The sequence below is a fragment of the Planococcus citri genome, chromosome 3, assembly GCF_950023065.1.
Source record: "Planococcus citri chromosome 3, ihPlaCitr1.1, whole genome shotgun sequence".
In the NCBI taxonomy this organism is placed as follows: Eukaryota; Metazoa; Arthropoda; class Insecta; order Hemiptera; family Pseudococcidae; genus Planococcus; species Planococcus citri.
In genome coordinates this window covers 57,306,055-57,320,182 of record NC_088679.1, presented here as the reverse complement: position 1 = coordinate 57,320,182, position 14,128 = coordinate 57,306,055, and the positions used below count along the sequence as shown (strand labels likewise).

At 34.4% G+C, this 14,128-nt stretch overlaps 1 protein-coding gene across 1 annotated transcript; it reads left to right on the top strand.

The window, feature by feature from the left end:
- Positions 1-216: 216 nt before the first annotated feature.
- Positions 217-2,706, top strand: LOC135841405 (uncharacterized). The gene is made up of 3 exons (XM_065358344.1): positions 217-1,161; positions 1,256-1,473; positions 1,551-2,706. The coding sequence occupies exons 1-3, from the start codon at positions 898-900 to the stop codon at positions 2,536-2,538; spliced, it is 1,470 nt and encodes a 489-aa protein (XP_065214416.1). The 5' UTR covers positions 217-897; the 3' UTR covers positions 2,539-2,706.
- The last annotated feature ends 11,422 nt before the right edge of the window (positions 2,707-14,128 follow it).

Below are 14,128 nucleotides of genomic sequence, written 5' to 3'. Positions count from 1 at the left end.
TGGCTCTATCTATTGGAGTTAATTTTTCACATTTTAGCTCGTATTTCATTTGTGATGGAGTGAGGAGTAAGATGAATTATATAATGAAACAAACGTCTCACAAAAACACGCAATTCTTGTCCGATTCTTTGTTCCTGATTTGGACTCGGTGCAGGATTTACCGTCATGTTTGTAATTGTCTGAAAATCGAAAAAAAAAAATTGCTTGAGAATTATTTACGTATATTTACGTAATGTACATTTACATATTGTGAAGTTTTGATTTCAATTCGGGAAACAGTTGAAAAATGTAGGAAATTGAATATTATTAGGGCTAGGATTTATATGCAAATGCATATCTGTTTTGGCTGTACTAGATACCGCATATCACTGTTTCTTTTGCGATTCATACATTTCTGAGACGAATGGTGAAATTTTTTAGCGCATATTTCCGCATATTTTGGGTATAAATGCATATATTCGCATATTTTCATCAAAAAATGCTGTTATAGCGCATATTCATCGCATATTCTGAGTTGTTAGCGCATATTTCGGAAAAAAACACAAAAATTGATTTAAAAAACGCAAAATTAAAAAAAAAATCATCGATTTTTCAAAGTTGAAAAAAAAAATTGAAAAAATAAAAACATGGTTTAATTTTTATCTGTGACCTGACCAGTGTTTGAATTTTGATACGTTCGGGCGGTTGTCGTGTACTACTGCGTTCTCCTTCTCAACGTTTTCTCTGTGAAGGTGAAGTGATATCAACAGATGGCTGTTATCTGTACCATTTTCACCTGGTTTTCGATTTCGCGTCTTCATTTACTCGTACCTTTACCTGAGCTGTTACACCGCAGGTGGTAGTTTTTTAACCATTTTATTCTTCAAACATTGCGTTCCCCCATCTCCTCTCATCATCATGGGAAGATCTAAAAAATCAACGTCGGGAAAATTACGCGCACTTGCGGTGGAGTTTAAAGAAGACTCTTTAGAGTATGAAAATAACACGCTTTCGTGTCTTTGTTGTGGCGTTCGCCTTGGTATGGATTCAGACTCCGAAGTAAGACGATTTATAACTGTGCAGCATTTGGGCACGCCAAAGCATAAAAATGCAATCGAATTGTACAATAGTCAACAAAAATTGAACTTCGAAAAAGATACTTTCTCTTTAGATATATGTCAAGTAAGAATACGAGTTCGTTCACAAATTCATTGTTGGGTTTTTACTTTTTATCAAGTGTATTCTGAAATGTTGCATTTTTCACTTTTAAACATAGGCGTTTGTTGCGGCAGATATTCCTATTTATAAGTTAAATCATCCGGTATTACGAGAGTGCTGGGAAAAATACTGTGGACGTAAGCTCCCAGATCAATCAACGATTCGTAAAAATTATTTGAATGAAACTTTCGAGGCAACAATGGAGTGTATTAGACAGGAGATAGGAGATAGTAATATATGGGTTTCGATTGATGAGACTACTGATTCGATGGGAAGGTGAGTTGAGTTTTTGTAGATCAAACGATAAATTTTTGTGTGCATAAAAATCATAAAATGACAATTTAATTTCCCAGATATATTGCAAACGTGATTATTGGAAAGTTAAATGGCACTGAATCAGGTCGACCGTTGTTGTTAAATGTAGTACAGTTACAAAAGGCAAATTTTCAGACCATTGCAGCCTTATTCAACGATAGTATGAGTCTTCTGTGGCCTCGAAGTGTCGATCATTCCAAAGTACTGTTGTTTATTTCGGATGCTGCTCCATATATGGTAAAAGCAGGCAAAACTCTCAAGACTTTTTATCATCGGATGTCGCATATAACTTGCTTAGCCCATGGACTACATAGAATTGCAGAAGCTGTTCGTACTAAGTACAAAGTGGTCGATAAATTTATAGGATCGATGAAGAAAATCTTTTTAAAAGCACCTGCAAGAGTTACAGCTTTCAAGGAACAATTTCCTGATCTATCCTTACCACCAAAGCCTGTATTAACAAGATGGGGTACCTGGCTTACTACTGTTTCGTATTATGCTGACAATTTGAATAAAATTGCTCAATTCGTACTGTCTTTGAATGACGATGACTCGTCTGCCGTTAGAGAAGTACAGACGTTACTTGAAAAAAAGAGAGCGAAATTGACGATGGATATTACTGAAATCCAACAGTATTATGCTGGAATCGCTGATACTATTACTCAACTGGAAACGAAAGGTCAGCCATTAGTCAGGTCGCTGGAATTGTGGCAAGATGCCATAGATATGCTGTGTAATTCACCTCATCAAGTGATCGCCGAAAAAGCCCTGTCGGTATTGAATAAGAATCGTGATTTGCCAAAAATAGTGAAACTTTCCAGAAATGATCCCTCGTTATTGGATCAGTTACCATTTACAGATATGTCGCCAACTGAACTGGCCTCTTTTAGATTTGCACCTGTAGTTTCCGTGGATGTAGAACGCTCATTTAGCACATTGAAAAGTGTGCTCAGAGATAACCGGAAATCGTTTTTAATTGAGAATCTTAAAGAGCATTTGATCATCGGATGTTACACGAATGTTTGAGTTATTTAGATTTGTAAAAAGAAAATTATTGAGAAGTGTGTTCAGAGACTACCGGAAATCGTTTTTTAATTGACAAGAACATTTGATAATCGGATGTTAATCCAATGTTTGATATTTGCATTTGTGAAAAGAAAGTGCTGTTTTATGAAATAAATCTGAATGCGTGTATTTTTTTTGTTTATAAACTGCAATTTCAGCTACAGTTTGAAAATACCTTTATTTTGATATACGACATGCTGCACTTTTATAGCGCATATACTCGCATATTTTCATCACTTTAGCGCATATATTCGCATATTTTCGTCATTTTTAGCGCATTTTTAAAGCGCATATAATCGATTTTTAAGCGCATATAAATCCTAGCCCTAAATATTATACTTATCTATATTGAAAATAAAATTTTTTTTAATAAATCAAAAAGAAAAATTTAAAGTAAAAATAATATTAGTAGAAATATAAAAAAATTAGGAATTATACTTATTTATTAAAGTAATTAATGAAAAAAATTTAATAATGAAATGAATAAGTTGAAAATGGTTTTATTTATATTATATAATTTTTCGGGCTGGTAAAATATAAATAGCGAACATTGCGAATGACGCATGGTCTTGAGATCTAGCTTTGCGCAATTCAAAAATGTTTCTGCCGGTTGGATACAGGATACAGTCCTTGTTAGTAGGTATTGTTATATTGTAATAAGTAATTAGAAACATCGTTTGGAAGTATAAATATGAGTTTTTTCAAACGAATGTACGATGAGATCTGATCAAAGATGAAATGATAATTGTTTTGAAAATGAAAAATGAGCCTAGCTGAGTATAAAAATCTAGAAATCTATACGACGTACAAGAAAACTGGAATCCTTATTGTCAGCCGACACAGTTCCTGGAAGCCTCTCATCTCCTGAAGGTTTTTTAAGTCACTTTTTGTTCTTGTTTGTTGTAATTTTTCGATTTGAAAATTGAAATGGTATCTAAATGTAGGTATTTAGAATGAAGTTGAAAATAAGGTACTTACCACGTTGTTACATTCAAGTGTAAAATTCATTCTGACGACGAGATATCACCGTCTGCAGCCACTTCCAAGGGCACGAGCACGTATGTCGTATATTTTAGAAATCATCGACAGTAGCAGTCGAACCACAGGATTCTTCGTCAGATTTTGGTTCATAGCAACGGTGGCACAAGTAATATTCAATAGTCGTTTCTTTGAATTTCCATGCGGACGAATCTTTAACCCTTTCGAGGTCGAAGAGGTTCCCGGGGACGCAAATTATAAATCTGGTGATTTTGTCACAAGGCATGCTTCCGATGTTACAAAACAGAAAAAAAATTATCAAAAACAATAAAATTCCAATCGCAAATGCAGAAATTTGAAAAAACAGTTATGTTCATATTCGATTGGAAAAATGAGTGAAGGAATGAAAAAAACATTGTAAATTATTAAGTTCCAGAAACTAAAAATAGAAACCAACAGACACATTAAAAATATGAACCTAATAAATTTTAAGGAAGGAAAAAAAATTAAAAATTGAAAAAAAGGTCAAGCCGCATTTCCTAAAGTTACCAATATCCAAAGGACCAGAAATCACAGTCTGGTGAAAAATGAATATTAAAAATAAGAATTTATGTCACCAAGAGAGCTTTTTTCATAAAGTTGAAAAATCGCATCGCATATCCAACATTTAAAAAAATTGAAATTTTAATTGACAAATCAAAACAATCCTGAAAATTGACTCAATCTGGTGCTTTCTGAGTTCAACATCTTGCAGTTGTTCGAATACAATTTTCAGACACCAAATAGAAGGCATAAGCCAGTCGCAAATCAACACAGTAGATCCATAAAAACATCGATTACAAGAAACATAATCAATTTACAAATCGTCGGTATACGACTACAGTTTGAGTTATGCACACCCCATCTGGTGATTTTCTAACCCATTTTGTCATGTTGCATCTCAAAACCATCAGATAACAATTACAAAATTGGAAACCGCATCGCAAATCTCTGTCAGTAGCATTTTATGAGATTTTCGACTTAGCCAAATAAAAACCTTATCATTGTGGAATAAAACAATGCCTATATCCGAATACTAGCTTCTCTTTTGCACACCCTGTCTGGTGATTTTCTGATGCATTTCGTCATGTTGCATCACAAAATAATCAGATAAAATTCATTAAAATTGAAACCACATCGCGAATGTCAGCGAGTAGAAGTTTGAGATTTTCGACTAAGCCAAATAGAAAACTCATCAAAGTGGAATATAACCTGTCAATATTCAACACCCTATCTGGTGATTTTTCAGTGCATTTTTTCATGTTTTATCCCAAAACCACCAGATGAAATTTTTTAAAATGAAACCCAAATCGCAAACCCTACTCTTTGGCATTTTCTGCAAATCTGAACCTTATCAAAATGGTAATGTCATCAGTGTACAATAAAAACTGTCTATTTGCGACTACAGTTTCCCTTTTTGCACACCCTATCTGGTGATATTTTGGTCAAATGTTTCATGTTTTATCCAAAAACCACCAGATAAAACTTTTTGAAATGGAAAGACTCCTTTTAGGATTTTTTGAGAATTTACGCCTAATCCTAATAGAAAACTCATCTGTGTAGGATAACAACTCTATTTGTGACCACAAGTTCCTTTTTTGCACACGCTGTCTGGTGATTTTCCAATGCATTTTTTCATGTTTTATCTCAAAACCACTAGATAACGTTTTTTGAAATGAAACTCGTATCGCAAACCCTACTCTGAGCCTCATCAAAACAGTTTTTTCTTCAGTATAGAATAAAAACTGTCTATTTGCGACTACAGGTTTCCTTTTTCCACTCCCTGTCTGATGATTTTATGATGCGCTTTTCCATGTTCTATCCCAAAACCAACAGATAAAATGTTTTGAAATGGAAACCATTGGACTCAGAAAGCATCAGATTGAGTCAATTTTCAGGATTGTTATGATTTGTCAATTAAAATTTCAATTTTTTCTTAATGTTGGATATGCGATGCGATTTTTCAACTTCATGAAAAAAGCTCTCTTGGTGACATGAATTCTTATTTCTAATATTCATTTTTCACCAGACTGTGATTTCTGGTCCTTTGGATATTGGTAACTTTAGGAAATGCGGCTTGACCTTTTTTTCAATTTTTAATTTTTTTTCCTTCCTTAAAATTTATTAGGTTCATATTTTTAATGTGTCTGTTGGTTTCTATATTCAGTATCTGTAACTTAATAATTTACACTGTTTTTTTCATTCTCTCGCTCATTTCTCTAATCGAATATGAGCAAAATTGTTTTTTCAAATTTCCTCTTTTGCGATTGGAATTTTTCATTTTTTGATAATTTTTTTTCTGTTTTGTAACTTCGGAGGCATGCCTTTTGACAAAATCACCAGATTTATAATTTGCGTACCCGGGAACCTTGTCGACCTCGAAAGGGTTAACGTACATTGAAACGGTACGCATTTTTTATAGTAATGCTAAAAATCAAGGCATGATAACGAGATGTGATCTATCTTAAAATTGAAGGGGCAAGGTAAAAATCTTTTCAAAATCTTGAGAGCCTACTCCAATTTTGACTATGGGGGTTGGTGGTAGTATACTTTAAAAAATGAACAAAATTATTCATGACTTTTTGCCCAACTTGCAAATTGAAAGGGCCAGGTACAAATGATTTTCAATTTCTAAAAATCATGATGAAAAAAATAAATGCGGAAATGAATACTGCGTCAAAAAATAAACAAATTTTGTTCTGATCATTTTTTTAATACTCTGAAATTTACAAAGTTTTTGAAGCTTAACAATTTTCAATTTGCTTAAAATTTCATTAAATTTACAATTTTCAAGCTTCAAAAACTTTTCAAATGTGATAGTAAAATTCTAGAGTATAGTAAAAAAATAAATGATCAGAACAAAATTTGTTCATTTTTTGACGTACTTAGTATTCATTTCCGCGTTTATTTTTTCCTTGCGATTTTTTAAAATTGAAAAACATTTGTAGCCCTTTCAATTTACAAGTTGGGCAAGAAGTCGTAATAGGTAATTTTGTTCATTTTTCAAAGTACTACCGCGTCAAAATTGGATTTTGGCTCTTGGATTTTGAAAACGTATTTTTCCCCTTCAATTTTCGAAATAGGCAACTTGTTCATCTTACTCGTTTACAGGTGTATTAGAACGAGAACAGATGTAAATCGCGTCAGTTCAACACCACTATAGTTTGTTGCAGGGTTTTGCCATCAAATCGTCGAAGTTATTGGAAATTGTCTGAAAATTTCCTTTGCTCTCGAAAATTCTCATCTAAATGCCGCTCAAATTTGGAGTCGCCGTGACAGAGCTGTTGAACAATAAGTTAACATTCCCTTGAACGTAATTTCCAAAAATTTGTTGTTGTCTCGCGGGTCCAGCATTAATTAAAACATCGTCTTTCATCTGCTCTACGTTGATATTTCGAAGGCGGATTACGTACCCATCTAAAATAGTAACTTCATTGGTCTTCTGTAAACAAAAAAGTTACGATTATGACTTTTTTACTCACTTCGTAGTTTGAATTGGAGCTTGTATAAGACAATTCATCTCTATCTAAGTATAGATACAGGCTGAAAAAAAAATTCGCGCGTCGAAACGTCCTCCTTCGTTTTGCTACCGGCCAACCCCATTTTTTTTACTAAGAAAACCGACGCTACCGGAGATTATGATAAATTTGGCCAAACTTTCGATATTAATTTCCAACTGGATGTTGATTCGTTCGAAACGTTTCGCCTGACCGGATTCTTCACGACGTTCATTTTTTTCTTCTGTTCGACGTCGTCGTCGTCGTTCATTCTTCCTTATTTTTTTTCTCTCCTCTCGTTAGTTATACAGTACTTTATAAAACACGGTTGAATTATTCATAAGCAACATTTCATCCTGCTGTACAGATGTACGAAAGTGACACACGTCTTTCTTCAACTGTATAAAAACTCATAATTCAATTGGTCGCCAACAGTTGCTATCCGAGTAAGACCTCCTTAAACCCTTATGATTTCCGCGATGATGAAAAATCTGTTTTTTACATCTTCCGCCGGGCTACGTGTGCCCGTACGTCCTCGTCCATCGCACCCGAGACATGTAACAAATTGAGATATAAATCGATAAAAAAGATTTGAAATTTATAAATGAACTCGCAACATAATTTGCTAAATTGAACGTTAAAGGGGACAACGATAAATGACGCGAATGCTCGCCACTCGCTTCGTTCTCTTCACGCGTGTATTTATTTAAGTAAACATCTAGCTAGTATAGACATACGCCCGATGACGAAAAATAAAAGAAAAAAGGAAAGAGGAATACGTCGTATCCGTTTTCAATCTCTCTTACCCAAATGAAACCGAAATCGTCGGATAGGAGTTTACTGGCATTTTGAATGGGAATTCGATGAGTACGCCTGCCTTTGGCTAGAGTAATGAATTATTATTCTCATCAACTTCGTGCAGAATATGAAGTGTGAATTTGTATGATCCTCTGTGAAACAACAAGAACTCAATTTGTGAGCTTTTTCAAGTTGGTGAGCGCTCGTTGGGAAGTTGCAAGTGGCGAAAATCGAAAGGTTTCTGGTTCAAAAAATCAAATGATCTTGGTTTTTCATCTCTGATGAATTTTAGAAACTCGATATGCTATGATGACTGCACGAACACGAAAAATCGAGATACATTTCAGCAATAGAAATATTGCATCCGCCACCCCCGCTAGGTTAGCCCTTTAACGTAGGGTTTTGTTTTCGAAAATGATAATTGAAAATACCCCTCGACATTTTTTTCTTCCATTCATTGCTTCTTTTAATTTTTTGTTTCGCAATTAAGACTTTCTATTCGAAAGTTTTTTTTTTCTTCCATCGTTGTTCGACGTTTTCCCCATTAGGCAATTATACTTGGCAGGTACTTTATCGGTATAGGTAGTCATAGTCACTTCAACAGCACGTGAAAAATTAGCCGTAATAATAAGCCGAGTTTCGATGTCTTTTTTCCTCTCGTTTCTTCTGATTCTTCTTCTTCTTCCATCGCAGGCTAATTATATTTTTAACTACAACAATAATAATAATGGAAGGGAAAAAAGTAAGAAAAAAAAATAATGGTTCGGATATTACAAAAGACGAGAGAAATTGATGAAACAAGGCGAAAAATTACGTACGCGATTTACCAACCAACGTTTATAAAAAGAATCGACTTTTAAAAACAAATTACGCCACTTGAAAATATGTTGAATGATTTTTCCTCTTTCTCTATTCATGATGCTTTTTCCCCGTTGTAAATTATTGGACTTTCTCCCTTCCCCTTACTCTCGGTCATATTTTAAACACTGGCGTGCTTTTTCAAATATACTATGCGTATTATGGAAGAGAAAAGCCTCTATACACTTGGAATACTTATGAATAATGCAGGTAGATTTACAATAGAAAGTTAACGTTTTAATTTATCGTCTGTTCAAGAGAGCTAATTTTAGTATAAATTTTTTCAAAAGCTGAGCCTTTCACAGGAATCCTGTCGGCCGGTTGTATTCACTTGTATTCGAAAAGAGTGCCTACATAAAGGGTTCGAGAGGCCTTTCGTTCCTTTAAACTGCATGCCGTCGTCGCGAGTTAGAGGGTAAATATACGTAGACGTAATGGTAGTACTTAATAAAATTTCATTTTTATCAATTTTTTGGAGTGATCAGGTGAAAAAATCTGTATTGAAAATTATTTCAATGATTTTATTTCCTCAGTCGTGAATATAAAAGCTATTTCGGTTTTGACATTTGGTGGAGATTAATTTTTCCCATTCATTATAATCAGCTCAATTTGAGTCTCGAAAAAGTGTTTGCTTGTTGGTTACGAGGTGTTGGAATTAGGGTATCGATCAGGGTGTACTGTATTTTGCCAAGTTGGAATTTTTCATCTACCAATTCCCTATTTTTTATATCTACAAAAAAAGTGATGCCAGTAACCCCCTAATTTGAAAAGAAAAATAATTGAAAAAATTGAAAAAAATCAATCTATCAAAATTCTTTGTTTCTGTGTCAGAATTTTTCCAAGTGATTCCCTTTTCAAGAAGAAACTTTCTCCTGCCCTTCAAACCATATTGGCCCTTCAGTAAGGAGCCCCCTTTGTTTTAAATAACCCCCTTTTCATGGAAAAATTTTCGTTGAATCCTCGACTGATGTCGACTCTCCTGTATGAAGCCCCCTAAATTTGGGAAAAATGAAAAACATGTATAAAAATTAGCACCTCTTCTTGAAAACCTTTCCCTGGTCTCCCAAATTATGTTGGTTCTCCAGTATAAAGCCCCTCAAAGTTGAAAAAATAAAAAAATTTCATCTGTAGAAATTTTTTGAAAATGTTTCATTTCTGGGTAGAATACTTTTAAATAACTACATACATTATCAAGAAAAATCCTCCTTGAGTCTCCAAATGATGTTTTGTTGTTGTTGTTTTTTTTTTTTGGAAAATTTGAAGGGAGGTTCGATAAGAAGTTTCGGGTGGGACCTCCAAAGACTGTAAAAAAATTTTTGGATCCGCAGCTTGAACCATCTCTTTTCTACCGTGGTTTCAAATTTTAAAATTTGCATGTATTAAAAATGAGAAAAAGTTTTTCTGAATTTTTTTTTTTTTTCGTGTTGATTAATCATACAAATATATCCAGTAATAAATCAGTTTATGAAGTTTTTCACCATTTCAAGGGTTTTGCATGCCTTACAAAAACGATACGATTTTGGGCCTATTCAAAACCTATGTAAAATGACTTGAAATAATGAAAAACTTTCAAATGCGGGCTTCGTATTTCTAAGTGGATATATGTATTATGGCCAATTAACACGAAACAAATATTTTGAAAACCTTTTTTCAATGTTCAAAGTAAATTTCAAAAGTTGAAATTCCGGTAGTAAAGTGATGATACAAGTTGGGGATCCAATATTTTCCCTACAGTCTTTTGAGTCCCCTCCCCCACAACTTCTTATCAAATTCTTCCTCCAATTTTCCAAAAAAAATTCAAAGTTGGTTGCCCTAGTAGGTATTCCATTTCAAGCATTTGAAAAAACTTAGTGAAATAGTGTGAAAACTTTCTTGAATTTATAAAGAGATATCTGAAAAAATTTTCAGTTTGGACACGAATGGAAAAAAACTGACACAACAGTGAAACGCACAACCGATGCAGTAGTCCGTCCACAATTTCTGGACATGAAAGATATGGTATTTCTTTGATTCCACCCTTAAAACTGTTAGCGTCGCAAAGTACGATATATTTTGTCATAATCATGCCATTTTTTTTTTTTTGCCATACGAATAGTATCATCTTTGTTTCATTATAAAGAGTTTATCCCTCGGTTAGAACGCTTTGAACATCGAATAAATCTTTAATTAAGGAAAAACAGGACTCGAATGGCCAACAAACAACCTCTGTGTTCGTTTTCTTTGACGCGTAGAATGCTAAATTGGAGTTTTTTTTTTGTCATCCATACAATTTCAAAATTCCATTGAAGCGACGATAACTGCTTTACACACATATACATACATGAAGTGTTGTACTAGTAGGTATATGTTATAGTGTGTCAGATTTAATGCTTTGACTCGGTAATAAAGCACACCACTATGTATAGGTAATCCGCTTTTGAATCATTAATTTCCAACCAATTAAATAGAGTGCATTTAATGTTTTCAAAATGATGACTAAGTACCATTTAGGGTCTGAGGGCAAAATGAGAAATGAATTTTAATCCGGCGCGGCGCGGCTTGGTTTGGCTTTCGCCAGAGAAGTGAGCACCGACCATTCAAACCATACATTATATTAGCGAGTAATCGGATCTGCGAACCGATGAAAGTTGAGCTTTTTTGGCGAGAGAAAGGGTTGACGTTTGCATCTTTCTGTCTCCGTCTGTCTTGTTTTACCTACCTTATCGAGGACACAGACCATGTACTCGTATTTGTAATCTGCATACTGTATGCATATCGTGGTACCGTTAATGGAAAGAATTAGTCTTGGTTTGCCGGGTATAGATGGAGGTGAAATTATAGGAGAAATTGAATCTGTATCGTTTAAGAAAACCGGAGGATTCGAAAATGCATGCTGGAAAATTAAAAAAACGACAATAATGAATTACATACATTGCATTTTAAATTAAAATTAGATTCCATATGTTTTTACTTACTTCTAAGGCTCGCGCCTGATTGTCAATAAACGCCAGTATTTGTTGTAGAACTGCCCTATAACTATCGTTTACCCCGGGTGCGTTACTGAAGGTGTGTACATTTAATCATCAACGTGATTAATGAATCAATCTCTTTCCGGAAAGGATTAGCACGTGGTACTTGTTCCTCACGGAACCTGATATGAGTACTAATAAACTGATCATAAAAATTGATTTTCTTTGAGAAAAGGTACCTACTACATACTGTGTATAGTAACACTGAGTGAGTTGAATTTACGAAAAGTTACAAAATGTTTTAAAAATGCATTCCGTGTTACCTATTCTACATTTTACGATAATAGTGTTGTGTAATTAGAATTATTAGAAGTAGGTAGGTAATTGTACTTACTCTTCGTCCTGGCATTTTTTCCCGGTAATTAAAATAATTCATATTAAATTTGAAAAAATTTGTATTAAATTTAAAATAATTCGTATTAGGTAAATTACAGAAAATTCAATGGCAAAATAATGCAAAATTTAATGGAAGACAAAAAATTTGAATTGATGAAAGTTTCATCACAAAGTAGCCAACTATAGGTATTTTAAGAATGCAAGAAGACAGCCAAGTATAGGCACCGTGGCATCGAACCACGGATCATTAGGATCGAATTTTAAGAAAAATAACATTACAGTACCCGACATAGATATTTCAAGTATGAACATTTTATATTGAGAATTCTTACGATGTACATATGATTCCATCACACCTCGCCTACGAAGGGATGGATCATTTTTTAATAAAGTAAGATTTTCCCGCATAATCCTAATGGAAGGAGGCTCAACAATACCATCGGCACCTTCCTCAAGCAGATGGAATTTCACATACCTATTTTGACAGTGATAATTCACGATATCGTGTAATCTAAACAACATTACCATAAAAAATTGAACAGTTATATAACAAACACTTCATTAATATCTCATACGCCAAATACCGCAATATTTGTATGTGGTCAGTGACCATTTGGGCCCAGCTGAAAATTCATTTTCACGAAAAATTGAGAAAAAATGTTGAAAATCGGCACACGGCTTCCAGGCGACCATAGCAGAGGTTCAGATTTTTTCGGCCCTTAGGACCCTTTGGGCATCGATTGGGGAGGGGACCAGGCGACCCTCGAAATTTGGCGTTCAGGCCCAAAAAATTACGTCAAAGGGCTGAAAAAATGCTGACTATTTTACGGAGTCCCCTGCGGCCTACTTACGTACCAATTTTGAATCGGATCCGACCATTTTTTCAAAATTTGGATTTAAAAACTTTGAAAAAATTGAAATTTTGTATAAATGGTCGGATCCCGTTCAAACTTGGTGAGGGGACTTCAAAAAATGTCTATCATTTTTTCAACCCCCTGACGTGATTTTTTGGCCCAAAATCCAAATTTGGTGTCTCAGGCCCCTTCCCAGATCGAGCCCCAAACTGTCCTTGGAGCTGGAAAAAATGATGGACCTCTCCTGGGTCGTCTCTAAGCGGTGTGCTGAGTTTCAAAATTTATTAAATATCGGAATTAATAAATGGAAGCCAGGTATTAAAGCGTTTGACGGTCAGAAATGTTTAATACCAAAGGAAGATATGACACTTTCGTGGTCAGGGGTCTGGTTTAAGTTTGGACCACCATCCTTGTTCAATAGAAACGTAGAATACTATTATTTTATTTCATACGATATTACAAATGAGTCGATGTTGCAGTTCGTTGAAAATTAGCTTACTGGATAGATGGACAGCTTCATAGACGCAGTACGCTCTAAATTTGAAACAGTCAATTTCACTGCTTAGCAGTCACGACATTTTGCCTTTTTAAAGCAGTAGTTTTTTTTACTGCAAAACAGTGAAAAATTACTGAATTGGTCAGTAAAAAATCATTTTGACTGACCAATTCAGTAATTTTTCACTGTTTTGCAGTAAAAAAACTACTGCTTTAAAAAGGCAAAATGTCGTGACTGCTAAGCAGTGAAATTTGACTGCTTTAAATTTAGAGAGTACAGAAGGCAGAGAATAGGCAACCAAATTAACATTATTTTTTTGACGTGTCGAATGAGTATTCTCTTCATGTGAAGGAGCAAAATTTGTTGAGTTTGTATCAATTTGGGAAACCTACTGTAAAGAACATGCAAAAATTGAAATCTTCAGTACTTCAAACCGAGGGAAGAAAGTTGAACTAACCACCTGTCATACTTTAAGCTGCATATGTGTTATTTTGACAACCTAGAATGACCCCGTCTATAATCGTCAATTATCCTTCGAATTTTTCGAAATGATAAAAATCACGAGAAGGACTTTCGCAAATGCAGATTCGCTGCATGAATAAATGAGCAGCATTTAAAAGCCGCGATCATTTACGGTTTAGCGATTTATTAAGTCGTCCCTCGGTCTTATCGTCGTACACCGTGTCG